The sequence below is a fragment of the Bubalus bubalis genome, chromosome 15 (genome assembly GCF_019923935.1).
Source record: "Bubalus bubalis isolate 160015118507 breed Murrah chromosome 15, NDDB_SH_1, whole genome shotgun sequence".
In the NCBI taxonomy this organism is placed as follows: Eukaryota; Metazoa; Chordata; class Mammalia; order Artiodactyla; family Bovidae; genus Bubalus; species Bubalus bubalis.
This window is the reverse complement of record NC_059171.1, coordinates 30,018,095-30,032,150: the sequence shown is the minus strand read 5'-3', so window position 1 is coordinate 30,032,150 and position 14,056 is coordinate 30,018,095. Positions and strand designations below refer to the sequence as shown.

Here is a 14,056-nt window from a genome sequence, read left to right as displayed (position 1 = left end):
ACAGTGGCTATTTGATGCATTGAGTGATGTAATCATGAAAATATACATACATATTTCCAATAACACAGAATTGGAATGCTATTAATATGGAATTATTAGACATCACCATCTTTTAAAATAAACACTTTTCATTTTTTTAATTTATGCAAAGATGTCTATGCCAATATATAAGGAATTTACTTATCTTTTAAAGATCACAGAGATTGATTTTTCTGCATATTTTTTATCAGCAAAGAAATTAGAAAATACACATTAATACATTTTTTTGTTTCCTTTTCTCTATTAGTTACATGCATACATGCTTAGTCACTTAAGTTATACTGACTCTTTGAGATCTCATGGACCATAGCCCACCAGGCTCCTCTGTCCAGGAAGCTCTCCAAGCAAGAACACTGGAGTGGGTTGCCATGCTCTCCTCCAGGAGATTTTCCCTGGGATTTTCTCAGGGATCAGACCTGCATCTCATTACACTGTAGGCAGATTCTTTTTCACAGAGCCACCAGAGAAGCTATATATATATGTTATAAAAATATAAAAAAAGAAATTTTCCCAGTCTTTCACAGATATAAGTGGAAACACTTTAAATGGGTAGATGGCAATAGGATTAGTCAAATCTCATTATTTGAAACTATTTTTGTAATGTTATATCCAGGGCCTCTGAGATGGCACTAGTGGTAAAGAACCATCTGCCAATTCAGGAGACATAAGAGATGTGGGTTTGAACCCTGGGTCAGGAAGACCATCTGGAGAAGGAAATGGCAACCCACTCCCCTCTTCCCACCTTTAACATCCCATGGACACATATGCCTGGCAGACTACAGTCTATGGGGTTAAATCAGACATGACTGAGGACTGAGCACACAACACACATATACAGTTTATATTGATAAACAAAATGCAAGCTTTATAAACTTAGCTCTGCTAAGTTATTTGAAGCAGTTAAAACATTTTCTAAACAATAAAAATATCAATAGTTTAGAATTTTATCATATTTCAGGATCATTACAATGACTTTTGGATCCTGTAGAATTCCATGGATGTGGAAAATGTAGACTGTAGTGAAGTTGCTTTCTTCTCTATTCTAAGAGCATGTCTGGAAATTTAGTTTTTTAATTACATATTGTAAAACTAAAAGAAGAGTAGTAAAGCTTAATCTCAGGTTAAGAAATAATTCTAATGAGTTCTTCCTCATTAAAGTTTTATTAGGATGAGATTTGGAAAATGAGAGGAAGGTTTTTTTTAAATAAAAGATAAGTAAAATTTTGTTTTTATTTTAATAATCTCAATTCTCTACTTAGTGATAGAGAAGACATGAGTGTATATATAACAATATAGCATGTACATTTATAAATATATAAAATCTATTTTTAATAACACATCCTGCCATACCTGAAAAGAAATTGTAAGTAGTTTTTATTCTTAAAATTTAAAAACATATTTTACCATATTTTAACTGAGATTAATGTAATGTTAGTTCATACTTAATTAGAATAATGTATTTTAAACACATTTTAATTGAAATGATATGGAAGTTACACTCATTTCTAATGAGGAAGGAGTAAAGATAAAGTTTGGTGCTATGCATTTATATAACACATACTGTGTATAGGACAAAACTGCTTTAAATCTTTTACCATTCAAATAAGAACTTCATTAATAATTGTGCTTGGGAAATGTGCAAATTAGGACTATCATAAATTAAAAAAATAAAACGGAATGGTACAAATTGGGCTTATCATAAACAAAAATGTAGGATCTAAGTCTCTATAGGAACTTGATATCACCACTCCCTCAAACAAATATATCTTGCATATTTCACAGAATATTTTTCTTACAACAAAAAATCTAATTCTTCCTTATACAGTAAATGGAATGGGAACTGTTCTTTTATTTTTCTTTTATTTGTTGAAAACCACATACAGAAAGTAATTTTAAACACTGGAAAGCTATAAATGATTCCTCAACTTTCTTCTCTTCCAATTAAATAACCAGTTTCTAGTACGATTTAACACTTACCTTTTGCCAGGTTTCATTCTGAATAATTTAGCAATAAACACATATTTAATTAACTTCTTACAGCAAACCTATGCAGAAGTTACTCCCAGAATTTACAGATGAATAAGCTGAGTCTTAGAGAGGTAAAACAGTTTTCTTTAAAAGGGACACAGCCTAATAAGTAGTAACATAGGAGCAGGATTTGAAAATATTTTCAGATTCCATACTTCAATGTGCATGATATTTTTTCCTTTTTGTTTTGACTGATAAGCTAATTTCCTAATTCAAATTCTGTATCTTTTTTATAATGTGGAATTTCTTAACCTGTTAAAGTATATTTTTGACAATCAGCAAGCAAATTGATGTCTCTCCTCTTTTGCACCTAGCATAGAGCTATGGTTAATGGGACAAAAAGATCTTTATATACTTTTCTACTCTCATAAGAGAAAATAGATAATGCTCTTCCTTATGACCACACTATATGTTGAGTTCATAGTCTTATAAAATGTGAATAAATTAATTATCCTAAAAGATTATGAGCTGAGAGAAATGTTCCTTTATGTCTAGGCCAAAATTAGTCATACAATATGCATAAATCAGAAATTACATTGCTCCAATTCAGTTTAATAATTGAAGGAAGACAAAAGATAATAAATCTCTTTAGCCTTACAGTGGATTTTTAAATATTGCTTTCTAAATATCAGGAATCAATCATTATTTATGCCTCACTTTTCTCAGTAATTATTTATATCATTTCTCTGTCACTTTTAGTTTCTTTATGTACATAGTGATATAAAATATTAATACCATACAATGGAAGATAAAGAATGAGTAGCTGTCTTCCTTTCATTTCATATATATTATGAAAATTCCCTCAAGACAATTATAAAAGCAGATTGATAAAGAGACTTATGGAAAGGCATAAACTAGTTCATTAATCTTTAAATATTATTGAAAACATTCATTTGTCCATTTAGAGTGTTCAAAGAACCAACATATGCACAACAGTGTCCTAATTAATGGAAAAAAAATTGTAAGAAATCGTAAAAAACTGAATAAAGTTTTCATAACTGGGAGCTGTAGTAGATGCTCAGTATAAGGGTCAATTGAGTCTTGGGTAGTAATAAGCTTTGACTTTAACACTAAATTGTGGTGAATTATTACATGAGTCTGAAAATTTTTGCATAATCTCTGATTCTCAATTCCCATATCAACAAAACAAGGAAGTTATAGATTTATTGTGACTATTACATATTTTAAAGCCTTGGCAAAGTTCTTGGACTCACGTAAGTACTCAAAAATTAAGTTGTTTTTGTGCTTTCCAAATTCTCCACCATAAAGTCAGAACATATAACTTCAATTCTAAAGGTATTGGATCTCAAATAAAGACCTTCTATATAGTATTCATAAAGGATTTGATATTATTGATTTTAATCTGTTGATATGTAGTTTTAATAACACTTTAAAGTTATTATATGTAAAGATTATCTTCTGCTGAAGATTTTTGCATCTTGGAAAGGTCTAAAAGCATGGGCTTCTATTAGTTTTTCTAATTCTGATAATTTAGTTCCTTAAAAGCAAGATTTTTTTCTCACTTAAAAATTTTAAGAAAGTCTTTAGGGAAATGTAATGACAATTTTATTGAGGATAATAGTAATTATTAGAATATTCTATTTAGGGGTTGTGAAATTTCTTTCCATCAATTTATAAATTTAAGGACAGTTGATTTAAAAGGAGCAGACTTATAACAATAGACATATATTCATGATTTGCTTTGGTTTCAGTGTTTGTCTAAAATAAAAAATAAACTTGAAATTAAAATAATGATTACCATTATTCTAATTGATTGAAAAATATATGTTTAATCCAAGTTTGAACATTACATTATCCAAAATATTATATTTTATTTTGTCCATGAAGGTATGATGATAATGTTAGAAAGAGGAAAGAGATAAAAGGGAGAAATGAGCTGACATTAAAGAAGGAAGGAAAAAAAAAAAACATGTAACAATAGTTTAGGAAAAGGAGAGGGAAATAAGAAAAAAACAAAATATTCTGTGTGACGGAAAACAGAGAAAAAGAACTGTACACTGTAAACATTTTTGTTTAAAGCAGAAAAAACCCCTATTCTACATGATTATTGCAAAGCTTTTCCATATGTCAAATGTGTCAGTTGATTAATCTTGGTGTTTTTGCCATAAGAAATAAGAATCCGTGTAAAGAACAAGAAGCAGGCCATTTGACTATAAATTCATTTCAGCAAGTGCAGAAGCTTCTACCAAGCATTAAAGCCTTTGAAAGACTTTGAGACCTTACCATGGCTGACATGCAACATCAGGAGTAAATGCTAACAGACTGTCATCCTTAGCCTAGATGCATTCAGCCTCACTTTTTACTTTTAAGGCGAAAAGATGAGGGACTCAGGAGCCATTACACACTCTCTGTCAAAAGTCCATTTCTCTCTAGATACCTGGGCTTTTTGAGAAACATGTGAGTGCATCTATGGTGGGTCTTTAAACATAAAACACACTACCTTTTATGTTGCATTGGTGTGAAAGCTCATACTTAGAAAATTTTATCAGATGGCTTCTGTTTCCTGACAAGATCACACAAAAAGGGCATATTACTTTATATCACTTTAAAAAGTAATGTATACTTTGTAGAACAGGTATAAATCCAGAAAACTGAATATATAACAGAAGGACATATGGGATTTGTATGAGACAAGAACTAGATTCTAAATGACAGTTGGATGATAGCTCACTTTAGGTTTTACCATTTGATCCCACTGCTAGTCTTTACATAAATGAAAATATACTTTGCATTTCTATTTTTAGCTATAAATATTTTTAGTTTTAAATGTTATGAATAAAAATGATTATGTCTTTAAGTATTCAAAAATTCAGAAAAAGAGAAGGCTTGATGTCTTAATTCAAATATGAGTCAAATGCAGAGTTATCTTAGGTTGATATTAAAGAATTATCTGTAATTTGTGTTCATCAACCCACTCCAGTATTCTTGCCTGGAAAATCCCAAGGACTACTGTCCATGGGATCACAAAGAGTCGGACATGACTGAGCGACTTCACTTCAGTTTCTGTTATCTGGATAAAATTCTAACTGCTTCAAAGTCTTTGAACTTTTTATTTTTTCTCCTTGGAAAATCATCCCCAAGATACCTTTTGGGCTTACTGCATTGCTTCATTCCAGTTTTCACCTGAATATCTTCCTTGACCATCCTATCTAAAGTAATTTTCTTCTACTCATCCTCCATTTGTTCTTTATATCTTTAATCTGTTTTTTGTTTGTTTGTTTGTTTTTAAGCAGCAACCATTCACCAGATTATACATAGTTAGGATGCTTCTCTGGAGAAGGCAATGGCAACCCACTCCAGTACTCTTGGCTGGAAAATCCCATGGATGGAGGAGCCTGGTAGGCTGCAGTCCATGGGGTCGCGAAGAGTCAGGCACAACTGAACGACTTCACTTTCACGTTTCACTTTCATGCACTGGAGAAGGAAATGGTAACCCACTCCAGTATTCTTGCCTGGAGAATCCCAGGGACGGAGGAACCTGGTGGGCTGCCGTCTGTGGGGTCACACAGAGTTGGACACGACTGAAGCGACTTAGCAGCAGCAGCAGGATGCTTCTCTAATCTTTCTTGCCCTCCTCTTCCTGTCACTATATTCTGTTTTTTGCTCAACCAAAAGAGGATGTGGCATACAAGAGGTTTTCAATAAACATTTGTTCAATGAATGGATTTTAGCAGATAAGTTTGATAATTTCATAAATTTTTATAGAGATAGAACAACTGACCAACTTCCCAAGTCCAGGACCCATGCTTTTTCAACTTCAGGCTTTCACTGCATGGTGATATTCTTGTTCAGTTTGCTTGCTTAGACCTTTACAAGCCATCTTGAAACTACAAGACACTTGAGAATCCGTAGAAGAAGGCATAGGTAAAACGTACACAGTAGATTTTCATAGTGTATAGGTAATTTTATTCTGAGAAAGAACAAATTCTCTATATTTTACAGTTTAATTATAATGTTTGTTAATCTATTACAGAGTATTATACATAATGATTTTATTTCCCTTCCCTTCACTGGTTCAATGAATACTCAGTTGATAGCTTAGGCCAAATGAGCATCCAACAATTGAAACCAAATAAAAGCAGTGACCTACATTTCTAGTGAATTCCATCTCAAATATAATTGTTTGAGTTTCACAGTTCTTATTACTGCTGTCAACACTTTTATTTTTTTTTCTGTCATAGTAGAACTAAATAAAATGTTCATTAATTTTTTAGAAAAAGTTGATATATTGAAATTAAATGGTTGTCTTGAAAGCAGCCCCATTAAACATGATATGCAAATTGTACTTATAGTTAAAATGGTCAGATACTGAATTAGGTAATTCACAAATTTAACTAACCTGTATAAGAAAACAATATTTAATATTCTTGTGCAAATCTGTCTCATCAAGTAGTTCTTAGGTAAATTATAAAGCACAATAATGTTTTTATAAGAATGTTGGACTTTGAACAGAGGTAAACTTGATAAACTTACTGAAGACTGAACTTTATCTTCTAAATTTGACCTTACTACACTTCAGATTTCTTAAAATTTTTAGTCTCTGAAAACCCAAAATTCTCTTCTCTCTGAGATTCTGTGATTTGAATAAGCCTCTGTAGCCACTAATAGCTCTGACAATATATGGCCTTAGGCATAAGTATTTCTGTTAGTGGGAGGTATCTTTTGAAAAGCTCCTAAACATGCCACTTACCTCCCTTCGGCAGAAGTGTTTAATTAGCTGCTTATCCCATCACTCTTATCAAGCTTTGTTTTTTTCAAGTCCTTTAGCCACCCAGAAAGAACTATTTTTACTTGTATTGGATCCATGGCAACGCTTGTCCACACTGTCTTTTTTCAGTGGAAAGAAACAGATGAAGAAATACATATAGTATCTGAATCTTCATTCATTGATTCATTTCATACATTCAATCATGAAAAAGTTATTAAATATAATAATGAATAGCACTGACTAGCATTTGTATGAAGTGCTATTAAGCATTATGTCATTTAATATTGACACCAACACCAGGAGGTAGATAAGCATATTCTCTCTTTTACAGATAGATCGTGAAACCCCTATGGTTTAGAGACAAAAAAAAGAATTAATATTTGTACCCAAGCTGCTTGATTCTAAAATCTGTTTTCTTAATCTGTATGTTATATTGAATAATACTGATTAGAAGATATTAAAAATATACAATACATTCTTTTTAAAATAGAAAAGAAATACTAGGAAAAGTAATATACAAAGGATATAAAACTTTGTAAAACATTATTGTGTGGTAATGCACATCTGGGAACACACTTATAATGTATTTTCTTGGGAAAAATAAAAACAAGTGAAGTAGAATTAAATATGGCTTCTTTAGAAAAATACTAGTAGAAATGAATGATGCAGGAATGGTAAAATGTAACTTTACGTAATCATAAGATTTATACAGATAGACATTCACTCAGTAATTTATTTAACAAGCATTTATTTAGTTTACCAAGTATGAGAGAGATCTTTTCAAGAAAATTGAAGATATCAAGGGAATATTTCATATAAGGATGGGTACAATAAAGGGCAGAAATCATAAGGACCTAACAGAAACAAAAGAGATTAAGAAGAGGTAGCAAGAATACACAGAAGAACTGTACAAAAAAGGTCTTAATGACTTGGATAAACATGATAATGTGGTCACTCACCTAGAGTCAGACATCATGGAGTATAATGTCAAGTGGGCCTTAGGAAGCATTACTACAGACAAAGCTAGTGGTGATAGAATTCCAGGTGACCTATTTAAATATTTAAAAGATGATGCTGTTAAAGTGCTGCACTCAATATGTCCAAACTTGGAAAACTCAGCGTGACCACAGGACTGGAAAAAGTTAGTTTTCATTCAAATCCCAAAAAAGGACAATGACAAAGAACGTTCAACTACCTGGCAATTGCACTTATTTCACATGCTAGCCAACAGTGCTCAAAATCCTTCAACCTAGGCTTCAGCAGCACATGAACTGAGAATTTCCAGATGTACAAGCTGGGTTTAGAAAAGGGCAAAGAACCAGAGATCAAATTGCTAATATTTGTTGGATCATAGAGAAAGAAACAGAATTCCAGATAAACATCTACTTCCTTGACTACACTAAAGTCTTTGACTGTGGATAACAGCAAACTGTGGACAATTCTTCCAGTTGAGAATGCCAGACCACCTTACCTGTCTCCTGAGAAACCTGTATGCAAGTCAAGAAGCAACAGTTAAGACCAGACGTGGAACAACTGAGTGGTTCAAAATTGGGAATGGAGTACATCAAGGTTATATATTGTCATCCTGCTTATTTAACTTATATGCAGAGTACATCATGCAAAATGCTGGGTTAGATGAATCACAAGTTGAAATCAAGATTGCTAGGAGAGCTATCAACAACCTCAAGCATTCCAACTCTATGCAACCCCATGGACTGTAGCCCGCCAGGTTTCTCTGTCCATGGAGATTCTCCAGGCAAGAATACTGAAGTGGGTTGCCATGCCCTTCTACAGGGGATCTTACCAACCCAGGGATCAAACCCAGGTCTCCTGCATTGCAGGCGGATTATTTACTTCAGAGCCACCAAAGAAGCCCAAACATACAGAAGATACCATTCTAGTGGCAGACAGGGAAGAGGAGCTAAAGAGTCTTCTGATGAGAGTGAAAGAGAAGAGTGAAAAAGCTTGCTTTAAACTTAACATTCAAAAAACTAAAATCATGGCATCCGGTCCCATCACTTCATGGCTAAAAGTTGGGAAAAAATGTAGAAACAGTCACAGACTTTATTTTCTTGGGCTCCAAAATCACATGATGATGACTGCAGCCATGAAATTAAAAGATGCTTCCTCCTTGGAAGAAAAGCTATGACAAACCTAGACGGTGTATTAAAAAGCAGAGACGAAGTCTGTATACTCAAAGGTATGGTTTTTGCAGTAGTCATATATGGATGAGACCATTAGACCATAAAAAAGAATGAGCACCAAAGAATTGATGCTTTCAAACTGTGGTGCTGGAGAAGACTCTTGAGAGTCCCTTGGACAGCCAGGAGATCAAACCAGTCAATCCTAAAGGAAATCAACCCTGAATATTCATTGGAACAACTGAAACTCCAATACTTTGGTCACCTGATGTGAAGAGCTGACTCATTGGAAAAGACCCTGATCCTGGGAAAGATGGGAGACAGGAGGAGAAGGGGACGAAGAGGATGAGATGATTGGATAGCATCATTGACTCAAAGGGCATGAGTTTGAGCATACTCCGGGAGATAATGAAGGACAGGGAAGCCTGGCATGCTGCAGTCCACAGAGTTGCAAAGAGTCTGACACGACTTAGCGTCTGAACAATAACAACAAAGTGCCAGGCACTATTCTAGGCACTGGCCACATAGCTTTGAATAAGAGGATAAGGTCTCTGCCCTTAGGGAGTTTACTTTTATTTCAGATAATGGTAAATGCTATGGAGCAAAAGAGAGCAGAGGCTGGAGGTTAGAGGAAGACATCCAGATCGTGCTGCTGTTTTAAATCCAAATAAGATGAATGAAGAGGGGTGGGATATATGAAAGTCAAAGAGGTAAGCAAGCCACAACAATAATCTCAGGTGTCAGGAAAAGAGTGAATGATGGCAAAAATGACAGAAGAATTGGGAGAGGCAGAGCAGAGGCCAAGTCATAGAGTGCCTCAAAGGCTGGAACAGTTAGAATTTTTCTAAGTGGTGGAAATTCACTGAGCTACAGAAGATACGATCTCAGTTTTTGGAAAATCACTGTGGCTAATGTAAAGGATGGGGGTGGTATAGAAGCAATAAGACTGAATAGAAGTCTATTACGGAAGTGAAGGGGAAACTTAATGTTGATTTAGATTGGCAGATCATGATCAGTGATGAGAACTGGTAAACTTTCGGATATATTTTTAAAATAGAATTGACATAGTTTGCTGATAGGCTGAACATAGATGTACATGTGAATTTGAAAAGAAAGATGAATTGAGTTCTAGATTTTTGGCTTAAGAATTAGGCGGTAACATTTACTGAGAGGGCAAATAATATAGATCAGGGAGAATTTAAAAAATCTTGATAAGGACATGTGAATTTTGAGATATTGAGTTGACATATTAGTGTATAACTCTGGGTAGAAGTTATGGCTAGAGATAAATGTTTAGTAATCATAGTATATGGCTTCCCTGGTGCCTCAGACAGTAAAGAATCTGCCTGAAATGCCAGAAACCTGGGTTCGATCCCTGGGCCGAGAAGATCCCATGGAAAAGGAAATGGCTACCCACTCTAGTTTTCTTGCCTGGAGAATCCCCACAGACAGCGGAGCCTGGCAGGCTACAGTACATGGGGTTGCAAAGAGTTAGACACTACTGAGCGACTAACACTGGAGTCATAGTATATAGATGACATGGTAATAGATGCCATTACAGAAGAGCAGTGGTTAAAAAGAGATGAGAAGATGGTGTAGGTCACAGAGAGCTAGCATTTGAATTGAAAGGATCAGAAGGAGGATGAGCTAAAATTTTCTTTATCACACTGATTTAAAAGTTTGAAAATGTAAAAAGTTTGTAGCATTCTTTTGAGCAATTACCCTAGATTTTTTGCATTCAGTTTTAGAAGTGACACAAAGTTGTATAATTACCTTTAAAAATTATTACAAAAATATATTCTGATATTTCATCATTAGAGCCAGATTAGGACACATGTCCAAGGATCATAGTGCCATTAGAACATAAAATAACAATAGTTGTAGCAAAAGAAAATATAATTTACTGACTTCTTACTGTGTTTCAAGCAGTGTGTAAGCTTCTTTATGTGCATTGTTATTGTTTGGTTGCTAAGTCGTAACTGAATCTTTTGAGACTCCTCTGTCCATGGGATTTCTCAGGCAAGAATACTGGAGTGAGTTGCCATTTCCTTCTCCAGAGGTTATTCCTGACCCAGGCTTTGAACCTGTTTCTCTTGCACTGGCAGATGGATTCTTTACCACTGGGCCCCAGAGAAGCCCCTTTATGTAGATTATAATATCTATGTACTTTCCACAAAAGCCCCTTGGAAACAATTGCATTATCTCTTAATAAAGCATCTGAGTTTCACAGAATTCAAGGACATGTCCAACATCACACAGTATTTAAAACTGTAAGTTTTGTCATTCCCAGAGTCAATCTGATACTACCAGCAGTGTAAGAATTTTGCTTTAAGACTGGTACCTTTAAAAAGTGTTAAAAGTCTTTATTGTCTTTAGAGCAAGTCTCCGTATATATTCTTTCCTGTAGTAGTTGTACTGGCAGTAACCAGACTGTCTCCATATTGAGTATTTTCTTTACACTTAATAACATGAATGTGGAGCCAAACTACCAGTATTCAAACTCCAGTTTCATCTCTGACTATGTGATCTTGAGAAAGTTAAACTGTTACTGCTTCCATTTCCTCAGCTGTAAAATGAGGAGCATACTTATTCGTATATTGTTGGATTGTTGGGAAGGTCTAATAAGATAAAATATGTAAAAGTGTTTAGAAGAGTACTGGTATGTAGGCTCTATATAAATGTTATAATCATAACATAATTGTAATCATCATCATTATTACTCTGAAAGGGATTTTATTACTACTCAAAAGATACATGAAGAGAAAAAAAATATAAAATAATTATTCAAAAATTCTTTATGTATGTATGAACAATGTTTAACTTGTGCCAATGAACATTTTAGTAATATACAAATAATATGCTATTATTGAGTTAATTATGGAATGACTTTAGATATGATATTGCCAGGTTATCTTTTAATATCTAGTTCTTTTTTGTGTGCTATAGGAAGACAGTTTTCATGGTTCTTTTGAGTTTTAAAGCATAATATGATTTGATTATGTTTGCAAGTCTAGTATCTGTCTATGTTATTGCTGACCTTTTCCTTATTTTAATCTTTTGCGTTAGAATTAACTTCTTCTCATGGATTGCTTTACTTTCAGTGCCCTGTGGTGGAATTTTAACTAAGCGCAAAGGGACTATTTTGTCTCCTGGATACCCTGAGCCTTATGACAACAATCTGAATTGTGTGTGGAAGATCACAGTGCCAGAGGGAGCTGGCATTCAAGTAAGAATATTTAAATTTTTCTTCTTTACATTGTATATTTGAAGTTAATCTTTTCAGAGATGACAGGACACACGTAATTTCTAGAATTTCAGCCAGTGCTTTTGACTTGCATGGCTGAATTTAAAAAAAGATGTGCGTGTTCAGTCACTGAGTTGAGTCCGATCCTTTGTGACCCTGTGGACTGTACCCGCTAGGGTCCTCTGTCCATGGAATTTTCCAGGCATGAATACTGGATTGGGTTGCCATTTCCTCCTCCAGGGTATCTTCCTGACCCAGAGATTGAAACCACATCCCCTGTGTCTCCTGCATTGCAGGTGGATTCTTTACCTGCTGAGTCATCAGAAAAGCCTTAAAGAAAGATACTTACCATTATTTTTTTTCACCTGCTGCTGCTGCTGCTAAATAGATTCAGTCGTATCCGACTCTGTGGGACCCCATAGAAGGCAGCCTACCAGGCTCCTTCCTCCCTGGGATTCTTCAGGCAAGAATACTAGAAAGTGAAAGTGAAGTCACTCAGTCGTGCCCCACTCTTTGCGACCCCGTGGACTGTAGTCCACCAGGCTCCTCCGTCCATGGGATTCTCCAGGCAAGAATAATGGAGTGGGTTGCCATTTCCTTCTCCAGGGTAATCTTGCCAACCCAGGGATTGAACCCAGGTCTCCCGCATTGCGGGCAGAAGCTTTAACCTCTGAGCTACCAGGGAAGCCAGATTCCTCCGTCCATGGGATTCTCCAGGCAAGAATACTAGAGTGGGTTGCAATTTCCTTCTCCATTTTTCACGTGCAAGTAACAGAAAACCAATTCATGACTGCATAAGCAGTAAGAAAAATATTTTGCTCCATATAACATTGAATCTTTGAGTAAGATGGTTTAAGTGTTGTTTATTGCAAAGGTTCAGTTGTATCATTCCTGACCCAGGTTTTTTCCATCTCTGTCTTGCAATACTTAGCATATTGGCTTAATTCTTGGATTTCCTCTCTCATGGTCTTGAGATCGTTATAAAATCTCTAGGCATAACAGTATTTCTCAGCAATGGATAGAATGGAATGTTTCTATGTTATGTACTTCTATAATGACTGAGAACTTTTCACAAACTTTCCAGCAGACTTTCCATTCTTTCCTGTTGATCAAATTTCAATCATATCCATTCCTAAGCCATTCACTGGACAATAGCAAAAGACTTACTATGATTTGGCTTTGAAACAATCAAGATTAGTTGTCTGGATCTGGCAAGGGGCTTATCCTTCTCTGATATACACAGCTCTCACTCAGTCGAACAAAATTGTTCTCTGTCAGCAAGGAAGAAGAATACTATTCTACAGGCCATCAATAGTATCTACCATATTACTTCAATTGTGACCATTTTGTATGGGGAGCATTTTGACCAGCTACTCTGTTTGAGAAGAAAATTGTTTCTGGGAAAGTAGATAGCCTTTTACTGCTGAGTCAGTGTTTATCCCATGGAACATAATTAAACTTCACAGAACATTACACAGACTATATTTCATGTGTGGATGTGAGAATTGGACCATAAAGAAAGCTGAGCACCACCGAATAATTGATGCTTTTGAACTCCGGTGTTGGAGAAGATTCCAGAGAGTCCCTGAGACAGCAAGGTTATCAAACCAGTCAATCCTAAAGGAAATGAGTCCTGAATATTCATTGGAAGGACTGATGGCTGAAGCTGAAGTTCCAAAACTGTGGCCACCTGATGCGAAGAGCTGACTTATTAGAAAATACCCTGATGCTGGGAAAAACAGAATGCAGGAGGAGATGGGGACGACAGAGGATGAGATGATTGGATGGCATCACTGACTCAGTGGTCATGAGTCCAGGCAAATTCCGGGAGATGGCAAAGGACAGGGAAGTCTGGTGTGCTGCAGTCCATGGGTC

At 35.1% G+C, this 14,056-nt stretch overlaps 1 protein-coding gene across 2 annotated transcripts in view; it reads left to right on the top strand.

Moving 5' to 3' along the window:
* The window catches only part of CSMD3 (CUB and Sushi multiple domains 3), a 1,458,322-nt gene that overhangs the window by 1,261,381 nt on the left and 182,885 nt on the right, over positions 1–14,056 (top strand). For both annotated transcript variants that reach the window (XM_044928635.1, XM_025265188.2), the window contains one exon: positions 12,039–12,163. In XM_044928635.1, coding sequence (XP_044784570.1) covers positions 12,039–12,163 — 125 coding nt within the window. The remainder of the gene's footprint in view (positions 1–12,038; positions 12,164–14,056) is intronic.